Raw genomic sequence first — 20,780 nt, forward strand, 5'->3', positions numbered from 1 at the left:
CAGCCTAAAACCCCCCACACCCTAAGCCTCAATTAGTTATCCATCAGAAGTCATCCCAGAACACCAATATAGCAATCTTAACTATACGGTAGGTTTCTCCATAAGAAACCTTAAAAAAACCCCTAAGGTGTTCAAAAACCTCTGTAACAGACTATCTGTATAATATGAACACTATGAAAGCTTTGAATGCTTCAAATAAAACCATTTTCTTTGCTGCCTAAGCTTTTAAAGCGTCAGGCAATAATGGTTCTTCAAGATAATGGTAAAAAGCTGCACTAGGACAGGCTAAGGTGTAGGTTAATTTTCTTCATAGCAGACCATATAGTTCCGTGTTTTGGTTTTGTGGCTAAAACAGTGCTGATAAGTGTCTTGGCTAACAGGGAGCAGTGCTCATACAGCAGGGCTTCACTTTTCATCGTCTCCTCCTTGCCCCATCACTGTCCAACACTGCAGTGACTAGACTGAGAGTAGCCAAGAAGCTATGAGAGGACAGAGACAGGACAGATTCCACAGTTGAGCAAACCACTATTCCATATGGGACGATGCTCAGCAATGAACTCAGGGAAAGGAAGTGGGGGACATTTTGGGGTTATGGTGTTTCTCTTCCCACTGTAAACACTTGTCTGATGCTAGGAAATTAATTCCTTATTTCGCTTTGCTTGTGCATACCACTTTGCTTTCTATATTAAACTGTCTTATGACACCCATGAGTTTTCTTCCTTTTGTCCTGATTCTCTCCAACATCCCCCCAGGGGGAAGAGTGTGTCAGTGACTGGGTGAGGGCTCACCTGGGGGCTGGGACTAACCCCTAAAAAAGACAGCCTAGGTTTTTAGCTCAGTTTGGTAGTCAGGTCAGACAACAGTAATTATAATTAATTAATTATAATTAAAATAACTGTGCCTAGCGTTCAGGTACTGCAGTTTATCACATACTTCATACAATAAAATATAATATAAAAAAAAAGTAGATCGCAGAATTTCCACATCGTGGAAAGCCAGTAAGTAGACGAGGTGAAATCATACCATTGAAAATACATGAAAGCTGGTGCAAAAAAAAAAAAAAAAAAAGGAGATAAGGGGAAACTTGTGGGTGAGACAGGGAAGGAGGAGTGAAGGTTATTGTCAGTTTAAAAAAAAAAGATACATGACCCAGGTTGTTTGGTTTTTTTTAATAGAAAATTTAATACCACTTAAACAATATTGTCTAGAAATGTATTCATAATGAAGTTAACTCCAGATTCTGAATCTCTAACAAGATGCCTTGCCCTACTTAACTTACATTGAGATAGCTTCTGTGTCCTACAAGTCATTCCCAAATACCTGGCCTTCTAAAGTGTTTCATGCTTCAGTAAGTAAGATTGTTTCCTACAGTTACAAGAACAACAGTTTACAACTCTTAAGTTACAAAAATAGTTATCACTCATTAGTATTTCTATACATATCTCAAGCTATTATATGCACACTCTGTACAGTAGAAGTTAACAGTGGTTAAATTTTTCTTTAAGAATACACAAAGAACTAAATAACTGACAATCAGACCCAAAACTTGCATGTCTGGCACTTAACCTCCCTGTCCACACAAAACAAAAAGTAGTTTCGGTATCCAAAAGACAAAGGCATCCAGGCTGCAAGAATCTTATGATGGTTGATGGAAGACACTATGAGAACAGTATGTTACTGCCACTGAACAATCTTGCACTATGTTGTAGGACCCAACATGAACTTTAAATCATACATACTCCTTGCATACAACTGGTCTTGCCCAGCAGGCCTGCCTACAGGCAGAAAAGCAGGTTCATATCATAAATATATCTACTGTAGCAGAACAAACTACCCCAAACCCGTCCCCAGCTAAAACAGGAAGGTGACTTCTCAAGTAGAAAACACTGGATGTTCTTGCCACACCCAAATTATACAACATGTTTTGTTTGGGTTTTGGCTTATGTTTTCTTTCTTTCCCTTCCAAAGCAAAAAACCCACACCACCAATCTAGATTTTTCCAGCATAATCATTGTCAAAAATAACAAGTGTTTTGCTGGTTGCACTAGTCCATCGTCAAAGTACATTGGCTACACTTATTAGTTATCCCTCCTTCCCTCTTGGAGCTAACAGTGAGCCCAGAAGCATTGCTAGGGTATTTTGTTACACAAGGAAAACTTAGACATATTACTGCTAGACCTATCTCTTAACTCTCAAAATTCAGTTAAACTGATGTTAAGCTTCCCATAAGGTGTCCAACTCTCAAGTTACCCATTTCAGAAGATGTCTTGGAACAGATGACATGTCCTACCACAGATTTGGGGGGTAGGGAAGAAAAGCAAAGCCACAACTAAATCCTCCCATCACCACTACAAAGAAAAACATCAAAAAAAAAAGTGGCGTTAAATGTTGAGTAAGAAATAACACAATTCTCTAAGCACCATCTTTTCCATCAAGAGGGTAGATGGTTAAACACCTTAACAATTCAATCCAAGCACTTAAAGATTCAAGGCATAAACGGTTACCTTGATTCCCCCCCGCCCCCAGTATAAACCTCAGTCATGTTTGCAATGTACTACTAAGAAAAAGAAGACTATTCACTTGCTGAACTGCAAGGATAATTTGTTGCAAAGTCAATCAAGGCATGTACTTAAGTCTGTCAACATATGGCTGCAAAATATAAACACCACATGGTTAATAAAGGTCATGCACATATCAGAAGTACATTAAGAACTTCAAAGCTACACCACACAGGAAAAAGATAAGCTTGGTCTTCACTAAGGACCAAGAATTAAGCAACTATCCCTGAAATACTAAGATGAGTAAATAAGTTATGAATGAACTTCTAGAGACTTTTCCACACACCAGGAACTCATGGGTAAGTTCCAGCTAATACATCTTTTAGTAAGAGTGCTTCCCTTCAAATCTCTCCAAATGGATATTTGATGGTTAGCTCTTTAAGAATAAATGAATAACCAAACAAACTCAAAGTATTATATTAAGAATGTAAAGTAATTGTTCTCCAGGTCAGAATGGCCAAACAGCCAACATTTTTACAGATTTAGGTGTTCCTTATTTACTTTGTTATCATTTTGAGTCTTTAGAGTTATCCTACACAGAATATATTGAAGGTTTTTTTTTTAATTGTGCCATTATAGTGCAACACCTAGACCACTGTTTCAAGAGACAATTAACAGAGCTTCCAAATGCAACAGATTTTGGTATAGAAATTCCTATGAAGAGTTAAAGTGAACATAATTATACTGGAAATAAATCCCTTGAATCACAACACTAACACCTGTACGTATGTATTCAAAGATGATGGAGATGTTACAATATGTATCACTTCAAAAGAAGTCCTTCACTAAGTATTTTACAGGAAAATCAACCTGAAAAAAACCCAAACCCATGATTCTTCAAACTGGCCTTCTGGAGACAACTTATACTTACTGATTTACAGTGAACTGAAAGGTTTGCCTGTGTTTTAAATTCAAGATAAAAAAAATGCAGTAAGTACAGGTCTGTCATTTGAGTCTATTTCCATAGCTTGTTTACAAAGTTATACAAGCTAATATTGACTTCCCTTGCTCCCTTAGTATGTTTCAAAGGTCAGCCTCAGAAATCAAGACTAAGCTACATATTCAAACAGATGCTTATCTGCTTACATGACAAGATACTTGCCTTGTTTGAATCACAGAATGGTAAGGGTTGGAAGGGACCTCTAGACATCATCCAGTCCAAACCCCTGCTAAAGCAGGTCCACCTCAATCAGGTCCCACAGGAACAGGTTCAGGCATATTTAGAAACTTTCAAAGGAGACTCCATAACCTCTCTGGGCAGTCTGTGCCAAGGCTCCCTCACCTGCACAGTAGAGTTATTTTTTCCTTAAGTGGAACATTTTGTGTTCCAGCTTATGTCCATTACCCCTTGTCCTGTCACTGGGCACTGCAGAAAAATGACTTGCCCTATCCTCTCAACATCTACGTTTTAGGTATTTAAAACTGTTGATAACACCCTCCACTCACCCCACCCATGCCCCCATCCCAATCTTCTCTTCTCCAGGCTAAACAGCCCTAGGTCATTCAGCCTTTCCTCATAAGAGAGGTGTTCCAGTCACCTGATCATATTGGTGCCGCTCCACTAACCTCTCTACAGGAGTTCTCTACCACTCTTGAACTGGTGATCCCAGAACCAGACACAGTATTCAAGATGTACCCTTAACAAGGTAGAGTATGGCCTTACTAGGGCAGAGGATTTCTAATCATACTCCTGACTTTGGTTAGTAATATGCTGACAGTTTTGCAAGGACGTGCCAGCACATGCTGAACCATATGTCCTTGATTCTCCTGGAAAGTGGCTTAATTTGAGGATTTATCAATAGGATCTTTTCCCCCTCCTTTACTTATTTTTTTAAATGGGAACTCTTAGTTACTCAGTAAGGCTACTACAAATTAACAGCGTTAAAAACTTACATCCATTAGATATCCCAGATGACAGACATTAAAAGTTTTATCTTGCCTCTTCTGACACATATATGGAAAGAACAATTCGCTCACATACCAAGCATTTTATGTGATGTAAGATTCACAAATTTAAGTATGTATTTTGTTGAGCATGTCTGCCAGACTTTAAAAGGTCAGTTAGAGTCTCAAAACCATACAGCAGTATAACTTTCCCCCACCATGCTTGTTCAAGTAGCATTTGCTACAGTCACCAAATAATTTTAACTTGTGCCTTTCCAGTTATTGGAGACCATCTTTTATTCTTTGAAGGCAAGTTTGTTTAAAACAGATAAAAATATCTTCATAGAGCTGTTTTCTCCTTTTTCTACTTCAGAAAAAAAACCCCAAACAACTCTAAGCAAAATCAACACTAGGTATACATACTTAGGCTCAGAAAAAAAAAAAATCCCTTAGATCTACAAGATTTAAACCAGATTTCTCTCCTTACTCCAATATAAGCAAATCATTCAGCAACACGTAACATAGAAGAGTTAACTCCTCTACTTCCAGCCCGCTCCATACTACTCTGATCCTTTATCATTTGTGTCTTTTCAGACTACCAGACAAGTTTCTGCATGCACTTATCAGCCACAGGACTGAACCTCATAGAGTCAATTATGAACTAGCTTCCCTTATAATAATAAGCTGTAACAAAGAATTTTTTAGTACCCAGATTCAAGAATAATTTTCAGAACATAACTACAGTAAGTCACCAGAATTGACTAGTCAAGTTCCAGAAGTTCTTCAATGCTGACATAATCTCATCAATTACAAGAAACTGTTTAGGTTCCAGAATTTTTATAGACATTCAGAGTAAGTGCTCACAGAAATTCAAACAGAGAAGGGCTTTCTTGTGTGGTTACATAATTTCTTTAAATTAGTCTTACATCATCAGTATTCTTTCTCCCACTCAATCAATTAGATCCACCTAAGAAAAGTCGGTAAGAAAAGCGTAAAATAGACACATATCTCCAATAAAGCACTGAAGCATGAGAGATTATTAATTGTAAGAAGTTCCTCGTCAGCCTTTTTCCATAGTGTTTATTGCTAGTGCATTTTATGTAACTTATTTCCAGGAGATGGGCAGCATAAAAACTGCAACATTTATTTAAAAAAAAAAAAAATTACTCATTACAATGCAACAGTCTCAACAGGACCTTCTTACAGTTGCATCTTATCTAATTCAGAAACAAAACTATCCTGATCCAGTAAACTAAAAAGTTTTGTACCTAACCCTTAGAACAGTCAGTATTCAGAAATCAAGCAACTTTGGAACCAAACTGTACAATCACCATCCTCTTCGTGCAAACTATCTTACTGAAACTACTTAATAGCTTTGTTGTAAGTCAGTCTCATGATTACATTGGCATTTAGTCTTATAGAAAGAATTGCTTTATTCTGCATTACGTAACTTTTTTACTAATTGTGAGTGCTCTGGAATTTCAGGTAACTAATGCATTGCTTACCAAGCCAGCACAATAAATATACACATCCCAACATGTTAACACTTACAAGTAACTTAGATCACAGTATATTAAAACAATTAAAATCATGAAAATTTACATCAAGCTGCCCAAACCCATGCTGTTTCCCATCTAGTTCCAACTGCATAATCTTGATTTTAACAGTTGTACCTAAGTTTGCTAAAAAACAAAAGCAGAAAAACACTAAGTCTTTGCCCGTTTGTTTTCTAGAATCTTGAATTTTTCATTTGTCAGTAATGATTCTGTGGGTTGTTTTTTGTTTGGTTTTTGAATCCAACAGCACACATTCTCTTTACAACATTATAGAGGTAGCAGGAGGGAACATGAAAGCATGCCAGAATCTAGAAGTTGCACATTCAAGTACAGTATCATTAAAGAGAGCTTTCCTGGCTTTCAGACTGTAGGTCACCTCTCATCATGTATACCAAACAAAAAGTAGAATCCCAAAATTAAGAACTATTGCCACTGGGTTACTAATAGAAGTCTCACACCCAGATACCTCAAAGTAATCTTGTTACTTAAATAGCAATACTGTCAGTTTCAATAGTAAAATATCAAGAACTGAAGTATAAACTTAGGCAAATCTGAAAATGCTCACTAGTGATAGATTTCACCTAGACAAACATACACAGTTACTCTAAGCTGACGTACCACACTGTAAAGAAAGGTCCCAATTCAGTTCAAGAACCTCCCTCTCCCTCCCACCACATGACAGAAGTGCTTACAGGGATAGAAAGCAAATAGAAGAGGAAAAACACAACATTTAACAAGTGCATCTATATACATTTTGCACTTTTTCCCTCCTTGCATCTACAGTGAACAGTTCACCATGTTTGCCATGCTTTACATGCACACTTCTCCCCTTCAGGTAGTACCACTCTTATTCATCAAATGGTCTCCACAAATATCAACAGCAGTCATTCCTCATTGACCATGAGCTGCTTTTATTGTGGAGGCTGAAGTACATTTAAATATTCTGACTGGCCCAGCTGGTAGGTTGTGTTTCCTCCACAGTCCACATACTGGTATCTCTCCTGGGATATTTGTTCAGAGTGGCCAAAATAAGAGGTTGTCACTGTCACTCTTGAAAAGACAAAACAGAAGAGATATTTGTAAGAAGCTTGAGATTCCTATGTTAAAGATAGGTTTTACATCATCAGGGTTTTAAGAAAAAGTTATTTAGAACTTATTTCTCTCAAAACTTTTCCTTACTGTTGTTTTTTATTGTTAAAAGCAATACTAGTTTAACAGTACAAATTTTCTCCATGAAACCAATCTGTTTCCCTGAGAACAGACTTTATTCTTAAAGACTATAGTAGAGTTGAGGTTCAGTTATTACTACCTTGCTTTGTGGGGAGAAAGAAAATGGGTTAGACAAGCTACAGCCTTGCTTGAGCTACAACCTCCCACTCCCTAGTAAAAGTGACTCCACTAAGCTACTATTTATGCAATCAATCATAAAAAGCAGGCACTGGCAGAGTATTAAAGCTTGTAATTGCTTGAAGATCACAACAATATCAAGAGTTTTTGAAAAGTGTGGCTCATACGCAAACTCATTTCAAAGTATTTTAGACCTTAGCAGCTCCATGACTACAGCACAACTGCAGAGCAGATACAGTTGTAATGGTTCCACCTATTCAAGCATTTTTAAGCCATCAAAATGCAAATTTAAATGGCTTTTAAAGTTGTTTCCAAACAGGAAGTTTCTATACTTACTGCATCATCACTACTATGTTATGCACTTTGATAGATGCTAAAGTACAGAAGTCACTGCAAAAAAGAAAAAAACACAACTGTTACATTTGCAGAGCTTTTACATCTAAAAAGCAAAAACTGTGGCTTCAACTGGATATTCTGCTATCTGTATATATAGACTACAGAGTTGCTAGCAATGGCAACTAAAACACTTGTTGAAAAACACTGGCAGTGACTGCATACTCACCTAGGTCTATGTCTATATATGTAGCCTTGCTTTCACATGAACCGTATTTACATATGCCATACTACCTGTAATGCTTGTCAACAAATGTACCCTGTGCAACAGTGCTCACTGCGTATTTCAGAAGCTAACCAAAGTTAACCTGAACCACTAGGTTTAAACCAGTATGACTATGTCACTGTCAAAGGCTTTTACTATGAGCAGTTAGACATGCTGCAATTTCACTTCATGGGAAATCTAGATCTAGAAAGGAAAATTTTCAACAAAAAGAATGTTATGCTAACTTCAGCATCTTTTCAAGTAAAAGCAGCAACTTGTATGAAAAAAGGAACTCTTGAAGGCTTAAAAAGTATCAAGAACTTAGGAGAGTCCCTTTTTTCCCCTGCAGTTATCTACTTCTATATTACATGAAGTCATCTTTAACCTATCTGTAAAGAATTTTAAGTCAGTTATTATTCTCTTGTGGGATACAGGTCTCTTACTACTGCTTCTAGTCCATGCTTACCATCACTGTGCTAAAGCAACATCTGTTTTCACATTTTTATTAGCCTACTCGTCTAGTAACATTCACTAGCACTTGTCCTGAGAAAGGGAAAGTTCACACTATAGACTAAGGGCACTGACACATGACAATTTCACTGCCTCTACTTCAAGACTACACAATGTACCTCCAAGATGGAACAGCAAACACACTATTTCTAAGGCTGTAGCTATCAGGCAGAAGAGACTGAAATCCATCAAGTTCAGGCCACAGAGTAGCTTTTGTCTGTCCATATCTCTCTAGACATCCAAGGATATCCAGGTTTTTTCTAAGGTCAGTTACCCACTTGCAGGTAAAAGTTACAGCTATTGTCAGGATTACTGAACTTAAGGCCACAGTATTAACCATAAAAAAAGTTTTGATGTATTACTGCACCAAAAGCACATTCAGGCAGGTATTAGCATATGTTCTGTGAAGACCACATTTACTTATTCCTCATGCATCCAAAGTGAACAGATTCACAGGATTCAGTGTTTACAAAAAGCTTCTTTTAAGAGGTGACAAAGTACATTACTTTCTTTGTTTAAAGTTAGTGCTCAGTTTGCCATTTCATACCTATTTCAATTTATCCCAGAACCTCAAAACTGTAAGGTTTCCTCCCACCACAAAGGGGCTGGCATTCACTCAAACTGCACACAGACCTGAAGTCTTGATAGTTAACTGCTTCTGTTCAGCCTGCAGCTCAGTGTAAGAGAAGTATCATTTGGTTTTGTTACCAAGATACACAGAGCTAACAGTATGTTGGTCAAATGGACTTTCAGAAACATTGAATAAAAACACATGAAGGACAGGCTGTAAGTGCTTCTTAAAACTGTATACACATGGTCTTAAGAAAAAAAAATATACATGTTAGCCTCTGATTTGTATAGAATTAAACATAAATTCCCTCTACTGCCAGAGAAATTTGTGGCAAAGTTACTAGAGAACTTGTTACAGGAATATACTTGCACTTCCACCTCCCTAAGCAGCAGGTCCTAGCTACTGACAAGGCCTAAAACTTCGGGATACAGATATCGCTCCTAGTGCCGAGAGTCAGATACAGCAAGCCCCAACTCAACTATTGAAACAACTGAGGTTTAGCTATTTATCAGTACTATAAACTCAGAAAATGTCACATCTCTGCTGATTTCAAGAAAAGTTTGGTTTAGCACCACTGTAATTTTTATTAAGACTCATGTGATATTTAGAGTTGAGTGCACTTACAACATGTAGCTCATTTCATCTTGAATGACAGTGGGCACCATATAGTCAATCTAAAAAAGATGCAACACAAACAAAAATTAGCAGATTTATATACAAAGATTAACGTGTACTCACCTTTGAAAGTCTATCTTATTTACCTGTTTCATATCCAAAGGACTAATGTTGGTGATGTTGTTTAGCCGTGCTTTGCCAATAACTGTTTTGGAAAACTGAACTTGGGCTGTGATATTTGCCACTTCAACAGAATAATAGTTGTTGTTAGTTATATTTAGTGTGTTCTGAAAAAAAAAAAAAAAGAAAACCAAACACTGACACCTATCCATTCTGTGTAGCTTCATGATCACATAATTTGAAATTTGTGCCTGAGACACTAATACCTGAAATTAATTATGCAAGTATATTTTCCTGCCTCATAGAGGTTGGAGCAGGGGTATGATGGGGATAAAGGACCATAACTTTTTTTTTTTTTTTTTGAGATATACCAAGCAACACAAACATCCTCACAAATTCCCTTGTGTAATCATTCTCCAATGCAAATACAGCATTTCTTCCTATCCTTGATTGCTCCTTCCAGGAAATCTAGCTATCACGGGACCCTTTTCTCCCACGGCTGCTTTGTTTTACTTAAAATGAGGAACTCTATCAAAAGTCTTTAGGCAATCCTGTACTGACTGTATTAACAAGAAGTAAAGAAGCACGTGGAAAGAATTCGCTTCTGTTTTACGGTGGATAAGAATTGTTTTTGAGAAAAAGTGATTTCTTACAGATGCAGGATACCAGGGCAGCTTTGAATAACATTCCTACATACATACACTACATTTCACTTGTATTCCAAAAATAACATAGAGAACTCTGAAGTCACTGGTTCCATGAAAATGGAAGATCCAATAGTAGCTTGCAACTACACCTCTACTAGCTATAGAAACAGAAATCACCCACAGCAGGTCCAGTAACATTTTTCAACGACTGTATCTCAACTGTATTTCTTAAGCCACTTAACTTACCAGCTTGACCACAATTTTTACATCTATTGAACTTTCACAGTAGTGTCTCTCATTACATTTATCCATTACAAGCATCCAAAGAGATAGCTGGACTTACTGTGATATTTAGATATATTATACGTCTATCCGGTTCATAAGTGACATACACTGACTTCACACCAATGTATTCAACATCAATGGAGCGAGGAAACAAGAAGAATACAGCCAGCCCAGAAAGTAGTAAACATACAGTGACAGAAGCAGTCACATAGAGTTTCCTGGAAAAAAAAAAAAAAGAAAGAAAGAAAAAGAGCATGTCAGAGCCAAAAGCACATTAAACGATAGTGGCACATTATTTTCTATTAAGTGATAAGGAACAGGCTAGTCAACACAACTAGTTCAGTCCACTTTCAGCTTCCAGTAGTTCCCAAAGGGGAAAATAAGAAAGCCTATGCTGCACTTCGATGTCTTGGAGACTATTCTTGTACATGTATTAGATGCTGAGTTTCCAAACACATGGTTATCCCAACATTTGTAACTTTGAAGAAAATGAAAGAGGTAAATACTTATGTGCTTTGAAACATTAGCACTTCCTCTTAAAACTTATTTATATTAGAACTTTTGTCATGCTGTGAGACTCCTACAGAACATACTTAGAAAGAATAATAAAGCTCTTGCATGGGATTGTCATACCTGACTTCTAGGTAAAGTGTTTGATTCCTAACAAACAGGAAATTTCTAATTAACCTAATATAAAAAGGGAGGTTGTATGATAATAAAACAATACACAAATAGAAGGCTCTATCATAGCTCCCATTTTCTCAAAATTAGAACAAAATTATGTTTCAAAATTGTACTATATCAGATATATGATCCAAGAAAGTATTATGTGAAGTTTCTCTTATTTTTCTTTTTTGCAGGATTCATTTCTGTTTACTAAAGGAACATTCATCCATCAAAGAAGAAAATCCCTAAAGTGTCAGAATAAGCAGCACTGTCAAAACTGAGCACCGTAATTAAAGCTTTAAGTAGACCCTAGCGAAAAAAAAAGAAAAAAAACCAAAGAGCTGTATTGGAATGATTAATTCATTGACTGTTAGTTGCTCAGACCTTTACAAATTAATTTCTAGGTGACTTATTTTGCAGTGGCCTGAAGAAGTCAACATTTCACTCAGACTTTAACACTGACAATGTATTTGCTTAGATCAAGTAAGACACTACAGAGATTTAGAAATACTTGCATAATTACTGCAGTTGTTCAGATAAATACCTACATGAAGAGGTTATACAGTGCTACTTAGCTTAATAAGACATACTGGAAGTAAGCATACCCGTTAATAAATAACACTACAACAGTCAGAGGTTAATGCTGCTATTACCCACAAGCAGGATTGTTTCAATATTGAATGCAAAAAAATATTCTGGCAATTTGTGCTTGATTCTTCTTAACACTATCTCCTTTAAATTGCTAAATTTTAACTGGAAGAGAAAAAATAACTGTAGATTCATGTACCACAGCTAACTCTTAACTTACGTTCTTCTTGGCCTCAGTCTCTGGTCACTGTATGGAATTAATGCTACCAGTTGATTTTCCTGCCCTGGAAACAAAAACATCCTTTCAGAATGTAAACAAACAAAGAATAAGTACTGTTGCAGTTACCTCAACAAAGACTGACACTTACAACTTAATGACATCAATGAATAAACACTGAAAGACAAATGTGACATTCCAAATAATGACCCAAGTAGAATATTACTGTGGCTTATGTAATTTTCTGAAATAGAACATGGATTACACAACATGGAGAGGAAAAAAGAAGTCCACAACCAGAAACAAATTGTGCAATGGTGCTGTGTATATGCACAGGAGGTGGGTGGCACGCCTCTGACACCATTTCCTCAAGAGAAACAGAGGTACATAACGGGTTCCAGCGTTTTATGACAGACGAAAAAAGTCGTAAGATAAAACATTCAGAAGCTTGAGGAATAAGAACTGATCCAGAGGGTATTCTACTTTTCTGAATAAAGAAGTCACGTTTGTTTAAAACTATAAAACAAGAGGAATTTGTGTGTCTTTGGCAACACAAGCTATATATATATACTGCATTCTGGAAGTCACTGGTATGTATAACCATTTCTAAGGGGACTGAGCTACAGCACTTTTTGAAGTGAAAAAAGTACCTACTGGAATTTCTACAAGCAACGAGTTACTTCACTAGACAGCATTTTTAAAAAGGTATATCTGAATGGTAGAAATAAACAAAAAAAGCACGGATGAGATGCTGAAAATACACGACCTTTATGGCTTTTCCTATCTGCTGTACAGAATGGAACGGAATAGATTCATCCATATGAGAACTGAAAGGCCTCAAGACCAAGTCAAGATCGCATTTTTAAGCCAAATGCGGAATTTGACCAGTGTTACCACTTAGCAATCAACCACTTAAAAGTGATTATGTAGCAGTATGTAACACCAAACTTCTAAGAAATGTATACAGATTTTTCCTCAGCTTCAGTAAAGCAATTTCAGCCTTTGAACAAAACTGCAGTCCTGCATTTGTACTTTATCATACAGAAAAGCTAAAGCTGCCCAAGTAGCAAAACGCAATTCCACATTTGTTTTACAGTTTAGCCATCATAACACTTTAGACTTCCCTACTAGTCATGCAGTCATTGTGTGAATAATTAATTTTTTTTCTGCATGCTCAAGAAAACTCCAAACCTGACTTGTTATCCCTGAAGTACTGAAGGATAATTAAGACAGCTCTTTTTGCTCTAACTCATTTAAACTCTAGCTTTAATCAGATAACTTCATTAGAATGTACAGACAACATGCATTTTTAGTAGTTGCTGCAAAAAATGCCAGTTAAAGTATTACACCCCAGAATCCTTCAGTCACAGAAATAGGCTTCTGAACATAAGAATCCTGCTATTACTGTGCTTTAGTTAGCACTATTTTAGAGTAGAATTTACTATTGATATTATCAAGCATTTTGTGTTTGCAAGCTAACAGAACTAACTTCCTTCTCTATACTCTTTCAGTTACAATAACTTCTAGTTGCACAGCTTTTACACACTGCAAATGTGCTGAATTCTGATATATTCAAGGAATATATTGTTAAGTTTAGTAGCTAAACCACAAATCTCTTACAATATTTGCAACCACTTAAATACCCTGTGCTCCCTCGCTCTCATGCACAGGACAGAAGTATTTGTGAACTGTACCAGAAGCTTATCTGACAGAAGCACACGTACAAGGACAATATGGCACAGACATCAGTCAGTTTTCCTGATCTGCTGGTCCTGTTTTGCATAGGAGTTCTGGCAAAAAGCAAAGCAGTTCCTAACATGAAACCTTCTCACCAGTTCCTCCTCCCTTTCAAGAGAAGGCCTTACAGCTGAACCAGAAAGCTGTGCATTGGCATACTGCACTGACCACTCTCTCCTTTTGCCCAGTGTGAGTTTCCTGCATTCTCCTTTTGAAAGCCTATATTTAGGTGGATTATTGTATAGGAAAGAAATGTAATAAAAGCAAAGTTTACTAAAAGGAAAAGCAAAGTATGAGGGCAGCAAGCAAACAAGAGAGTCATGCATGAAAACTACTGTTGTGCAGCCTGCTCCCTCCTGGAGCAGCCAAAGATCCTCTGTATTTTCAACTCCCAGCTGCGATCCCCTGCCTAGTAAGAATGAATGGGACAAAAGGAGAGGAAAGAAAATTGAAGGGCACTGGCAGCAGTGAGGACAAGAAAATTCACTAGAAATGATCACAGAAAAGGTGTTGTAGCACAGGTCTACTTCTCATTCTGTATTTGAAGCTATTTTTGCAAAGTTATATATCCATTCAAATAGTTTAAATTCAGTACTTAAAAGGTACAATAAAACGTCACAAAAATAAAAGTTTGCAAATTCAGCTTGCAAGATGTAGGATTATGTACAAATCTGAAGTTAAGCAAGGGACACTGGCATTTGTACATACAAGTGAAGGCCCAACAGGTAGCAGCCAAAGCTGACTCCATTTGTTTTGTTAATCCAGTGTAATCACAACAAAATACTTAAGTGTTAAAAAGTCAAAAAGACAAAAGTTCCATCTTGACTAGAAATGGTATTTGTTATAGATTATTCTAGTTACAACTGCACATAGGTATGAGGTAAATTTAAAGGTTAAAAAAAGAAAACTTACCTCGCGGAATTCTTCCTGTTCCCTGGCAAGTCGGGCAGGTGACACTGTCTCTTCCTGTGAACTCCACATAGGGAAACTGTGATACATCTCCACATCTGCTGTCTTCATTGTGCAATTCCGAGTGAACTAACCCATTCCTCATATTATCAGACACAGTGCTTCCATCACAGCCATCTTCCTTGCATGTATGCATAGGCAGGTGAGAAAGTGATTTTCCCATGTCTAAAATAAGTCAGAAGAAAGTTTTCAAGGGGAATGATTCTAATACGGCTGGCATTTATTCCTCTGCATCTGTGGCCATAAGTCTACCATCATTACTTGGACAAGACTCCTGTTGTCCCTGTGTTCAGGCCCCTTAAGGCCCGCAAAGTGCTAAGACCCTGTCAATTTGGAGTAAATTCCAAGATCCAAGAACCTGGACTAACTGGGATCTTTGTTCAGATCCTCCAATATCCACAGGCTGAAGGGGGATCGACAAGAGGCTTTTAAGTTAGAACAGTACAATTGCAGGCACATGGTCGCAGCAGGTCAGCAGTGCTTCTTCAAAGCACCGTTTTTCACAAAACACTTTAATCTTTGCATAAAAAAAAAGGGACTGAGTTCTAGAAAGCATTTTTCAATGGATTCTACACACACACTGCAGACTCAATTCTAATAAGCTGTTTAGGTTGGATGTCTTTTGAGAACACAGAATCAGCTACTACTATCCAAGCCAGAACTACAGATCTCCAGGTGTTTAAATTGATGACTCCCCTCTAACTGAAAAGGAAAATGATTTGCAGAAAAGTCAAGGAAAAATAAAAGGGAGTTACTTTAACACAGCTGCTAGTAATCTGTAGCAATTATAAAGATTCATTAAAAAATCCATAGTATTAATCACAAAAAGCATTTTTGCTACCTACGCAAATTTTACATTTCACATTGCTGCAGCTTTTCACCCATGATACTAAAACTATTTCAAAAGACAGAACATTTGAAACTAAAGGCTGTAATAAAGCAATGCAAGTGGAAACCCTCCTAATTCACAACAGGTGGAAAACAAACTCAAAGTTGGCAATCAGTGGCAATCAGTTGTCCAGATTATCCCCATAACCCATTTTAGTTACTTAACACAGAGATACCAGCCACTCAAGTCATCAGTGTCTTAGAGAAGAGGATAATTTAAAAGACGGTAGGCAAAACTTCATTTTTTCCATAATAAATGGCATTTTGAAAGCAGCTGCTAGTAGTTAACCTGCTGTTGTACTGAGAAAGGAAGCCCTAAGTGGAAGGTGAAGAGAGCAAAACAAGTCTGAATATTTTAAACCAATCACTCAAGCCAGAACAGAAAGCTCTCACATACCATGACAGTAACATAAGAACAACATTAATCCATTACATTGCCACAAAGGCTAGGTGAACGTGGAGGGAAAAAGTAATTCAACGAATGTCAACAAGTCCCAGTTATCATCCTGCAAATACATGGCATTATTTTTTCCTTTAAGTCACTAAACCTTTACAAGAAAGAAAACTATTTCTTCTCTATGCCGCTACAGCACTTTTTAATCATTTTAAGTCTGGGAGCCATTCAATAATGGAAATTGTTGAGTCGAAAATTAAAACTATTGAGCTACTGAAAAAAATCTGGAAAAGCTGCTGGCAACTATTCCACATGGGGTTTTTGCTTACTGTTCCCCTTGTAGCTAACCTATAGACTACAGAACACTCCAGCAGCTTAGGCAATAGCTGTCATAGGCCTGAAAGTTTAAGGATCAATTCCTGGTGATGTTGCACTACAACTTTACTCAAGTTACCTGCTCCACTGATGGTTGGTTCAGGTTATGTCTATGTTAACAACTAAATATAGAACAGGTATCAACACTGTAGAAATAAACAGCAACTATCCAACATCCACACCATAAACTTAGTTATGTCTTGTTTATTTCATACTAGATCTTGCCTAGACTGGCAATACTCACTCACAACTGAAACAAACATTCCAGTTTTAGCTTATTTTGGAAGGAAAACAGTTCATATACTCCCATAGCACCAGTGATGTGAACCAATGTGTAACAAGGAGGAGACTAGGAATTAATTTCAAGAGTACACTCTTCATTTGAACTAACATACTAATGCAGATGCATCCTCCAGTGCCAATTGTAATATAATAATATTCAATAATTACAACTTCAATAGTTAGAATCTAATAGTGTTGTTCTACTATTAGAGACTTACGAGAAACACAGTTCACAAACGACAAAGCAGAACCATCTTCAGGTGAAATATGTTCCTTCAACATGCTTTCCCCCCTGCAACTGAGCCCTGAACCTTATTACAGATGACCTGCATCCAAGAACACTTTGTTCTTTTATCCAGCACTCACACTGAGCAATAGTAGTTTTGAGAATATATCACCTCCATATTTGACAGTCTCTATGCTATCACCAAAGCCACAAACCCTGCTTCCTTGATAGCTTGGCTTTCACTCAGGCTTTCCCTTGTAACTGATGTAGGCACTTTGGTATCCTTGGATTTGTCTGGGGTTTCCTTAAATTCGCAGTCTGTTAGAGTTTGGTAAATGAAAAACGTTGTGATAAGCACCTTTTGTTTAAGACTGCACTCTTCAGCTTGCAATGGCCCAGAAGCATTATAACACACAGAAAACCTCCAAACGTGTGAAGTATATGGAACCACCACATCCTCAGGTACATGCAAGATTGGGGGGAAAAACAGAACCAGTAAAACTTTATAGGAGTTAAACTAGATTATTCTATTTCTTCAGGTAATTAGGGTGGCATTCTTACCCATTATATGCAAATATATAAACTTGAGGTTTCAAACCCATTCCTTTTTCGAAACAGCAAGTGATTTTTAAGCACCATCTTCCGCCCTATCAGCTGTGGCTTAATCACAAACATCACACACTCCTCCAAAACACAGGAAGCTGCCAGACAAGGTGATGACTTAGCAGACACAAGCTCACACTCAGCGCGGGCAGGCGTCTCCACCGCCGTGCACTCCTTTAGAGACCCAGCTCCCAGATACAGCCAGCTCGGCGAGCCTGGCGCCGCCAGCATTACAGGAGTCAAGAATCCCCCTGAAATGCGCGTATCTTCTCACCCATCATACCCGAGCGGCGGCTGCTATCGCAAACATGGCGAAATTTCCAGCCGGCGGGCACACACCAAGGCCTAACCAGGTCGGCCGGTGCCGGGTCGGCCACTACTGGGCAGCCCCTGCAGCCGCCAGCGGGCGGAGGACTCGTCAAGGAAGGGTGCGTACGGCCGCCCCGAGGTAAGCTGGGCCTCACCACAGGCCTGCCCAGGCCCAGCAAAGCCCACGAACCACCGCCACCACCTCCTGTCCGGCACCCAGCTCCGCCAGGCCGTCGCGGCCACGGGCTTTCGGCCGCCAAAGCGGCCGTTCTCACCTGCGGCGCGGGGTCCAGGAGCTGGACCGGGCACGGGCAGCAACAAAACCAAACACTCCAGCTGCGACGCAGCTGCCCCGGTGTTAAACCTCGGATCCGGGGCGTGCGCAGACGCGGAGCGGTGCGGGGCGGCACCGCGTCGGTCTCGTCTCGTTGTCAGCTGTAGGCGGAGCCAGGCCCGATTCCCCGCGGGGCCAGAGCGTGAGGAGTTTTCGTTGGGCTCCTCGCCGCTGGGCGCCGCGGCCAGGCTGGGGCTGGCCTGCACCTCGGGCGGAAGAGGCGATGGGGAGGCGGCGCGGCCCCACTCCGCAGCTGATGGACAGAGCGGGTTTCCTCATTAAGTTTCTCTTTCGGCGGTTGTTGGCTGCCCGGTCTGTTGCACTCTCCCGCTTCCACATGAGCTCTGCCGTGCGATAAGCGCCGGACAGAAGCAGGATTTTTGTTTTTTCCTTGCCGCGACCGAGTTTATGTCGTGGTACTTTCACAGCCACCGTCGTTATTTCTGTTCCCTATTTGACAGCTCCAGTGGAAGTAACTCGCCACAGTGTGCTCCGCGGGAAACGAGGTGCTCAAGCAAGGAAAACTATGGCAGGTCAGGAAAGAGATGTAGGAAACGAGACACTACCGCTGCAGTTCAGTTTTATAACTCGTGTAACATTATACAAGGGTGCTGGTACAGCAGATGTTTATTCAGGGCACGGGCAGTGAGATGTTCAAATGATTTGCCAGAACAAAATGAAGTACATTAGAAGTGAACAACTTGTGGTTATTGCTCTTCATGTGCCTTGCCTCTACTCCAGTCCATGAAAACCACTACTCAGTGTCTATGGCAACACGGGAGACTACTCCTCTGTGGGATGTGAGTGCACAAAAGGATCGAGAATTGCACAGAGGGAACACAGCTCTGGATGAAGGCGGCTAGGGGACCAGGGAGATGCTCTGGCCGGTTTGGGAGCCTCGTCTCAGTTGCAGGGTTCCTATGCATTAATTCCTCTGAATCAGGCTGGGGAAAAACCTATGATTTACACCATGTGAAAGTGCAACGGCAAGGATGGGGCAGAGCTTAGAGGAATGTGATAGGGAAGAGAGGTCCTTAGGACAGCTTGTGATGATCAGAGGCTGTGGCAGGGTGCCAGGCTGCTCCAGGCGCTGGGAGGAGACAGGTGGCCACCAGCAGCCACCCACAGCTGGTGCAGGTGTAAGGCCACCTGCAGTACAGCCCTGCCAGCAGCTGCCTGGCACTTGGCTCCAGGAGCAGGAAATGACCACCACAGAAAATAACCTTACCCCACCCAAATGTGTGCTTAGAGAAAAAAGATTTGCACCTATCTTTACCTGGGCTAATGCTAGCCCATGTGTCCCCTTTATCCAAGGAACTTCCTGATGCTAGCCCATGTGTCCCCCTTATCCAAGGAATGTCCTGGTCTTTTCTGGGAGTTTAAGAGGTCTTGGCTAGCAATAGTCCTTAGCCTTCAATATCCAGTTCAAGTAAAGCCCTGCATGCTGCTTACTGGTGCCTTGATTCTGCTCCTCTAGCCAGGCATAGCTGAGCTAATAGTATTGGCAAAAGGTGGCACATCCCTTGTCTCTGGTAGACCTTCATCTGAGACTTTGGCCCACCAATGTTCAAGGTTCGTAAGTGTCTGCTCTTTGTGCAGCAGAGTTGACTGTTGTACTTTGTGGATTCCTAAATATGAAATGGTGTGACTGAGATACCTTGAACAGATTCTTGTTCTGCTTGGGACCTATATGGTGTTCATATCTTGCTTTAGGGCACCAGAAAAAGCCAAGTGATCTGAATTTGGTAGGCTTGTACCTGGCTATTAGTTTCACTAGATATCGGCTTTTGATTCTGGCTCAACTTTATATTGATACTAGGAGGACAAAGCACAGTGTAAAAAAAAGTAGTCCTAGCTTTCAGCTTTCCAAACAGGAAGTGAGAATACCACGTCTTTGCCTTTTACGTTATTTTAAGTAATAGTGACAGGCAGGCACATTGACCCAAATCATTACACAACAGGGGACATAACATTCTATGATTCTATGACACCAGGAAAAGTCTAACAAAAAGTTATTTGGAGCAGCTTTGGGAGGTCATGTGGAGTTCTGTCAACTCAAAGTTATTCAGTCTGAGAAATTTTCTCAATATAGGTTTATTCAAGGGAAATATTCCTAGAAAATTTTTATTAGCATAGGGATTTTGGTCAAATCAAAATTTTGCACCTTAAAGACTGCAGCAGTTTTTATTCAATACTTCTAGCCCTCAAACTAATCTTTAAAGTCCTATGCAGGTAAGGATGTTACGTGGCTATGCAACTGTCATGGTTTGACATGACAGCCGTTTCTGGTAAGGGGAAAGGGGCTGTAAAGATGGCTCCTGTAAGAAGTTGCTCAAAACTCTCCTCAGCTCTGAGCCAGACCCACTTCTGGGACTGAGCCAATTACATGCCTCCACAATCATGTTTTAAGAAGAAGCCAGAAGAGAAGGCTTCTTCCTGTTTCTTCTTTCTTCTGTCCCTTTTTTTTTTTTTCCCATGTGGTGGTGGTGCAAGGAGTGGGA

General features: G+C 39.4%; 1 protein-coding gene across 1 annotated transcript; it reads right to left on the bottom strand.

The window, feature by feature from the left end:
* Positions 1-1,154: 1,154 nt before the first annotated feature.
* TMEM106B (transmembrane protein 106B) lies at positions 1,155-18,442 on the bottom strand. Its single transcript, XM_061996619.1, has 8 exons — positions 18,221-18,442; positions 14,812-15,033; positions 12,166-12,229; positions 10,750-10,909; positions 9,786-9,926; positions 9,649-9,698; positions 7,682-7,735; positions 1,155-7,048 (listed from the first exon to the last, which is right to left on the bottom strand). Exons 2-8 carry the CDS (start codon positions 15,029-15,031, stop codon positions 6,910-6,912), a joined length of 828 nt encoding a protein of 275 aa, XP_061852603.1. The 5' UTR covers positions 15,032-15,033; positions 18,221-18,442; the 3' UTR covers positions 1,155-6,909.
* Between the last annotated feature and the right edge of the window lie 2,338 nt (positions 18,443-20,780).

This window comes from Colius striatus, chromosome 5 (genome assembly GCF_028858725.1).
Source record: "Colius striatus isolate bColStr4 chromosome 5, bColStr4.1.hap1, whole genome shotgun sequence".
NCBI classification, from domain to species: domain Eukaryota; kingdom Metazoa; phylum Chordata; class Aves; order Coliiformes; family Coliidae; genus Colius; species Colius striatus.

What these genes read in the sequence shown, in the direction of transcription:
- TMEM106B (XM_061996619.1), bottom strand. Translation starts at nt 15,031, where the DNA reads ATGGGAAAATCACTTTCTCACCTGCCTATGCATACATGCAAGGAAGAT. An exon ending in AACAGGAAGAATTCCGCGAG is followed by an intron (nt 12,230 to 14,811) that starts GTAAGTTTTCTT and finishes TTTTGTTTCCAG; the next exon opens with GGCAGGAAAATCAACTGGTA. An exon ending in GATGAAATGAGCTACATGTT is followed by an intron (nt 7,736 to 9,648) that starts GTAAGTGCACTC and finishes TCTTTTTTGCAG; the next exon opens with TGACTTCTGTACTTTAGCAT.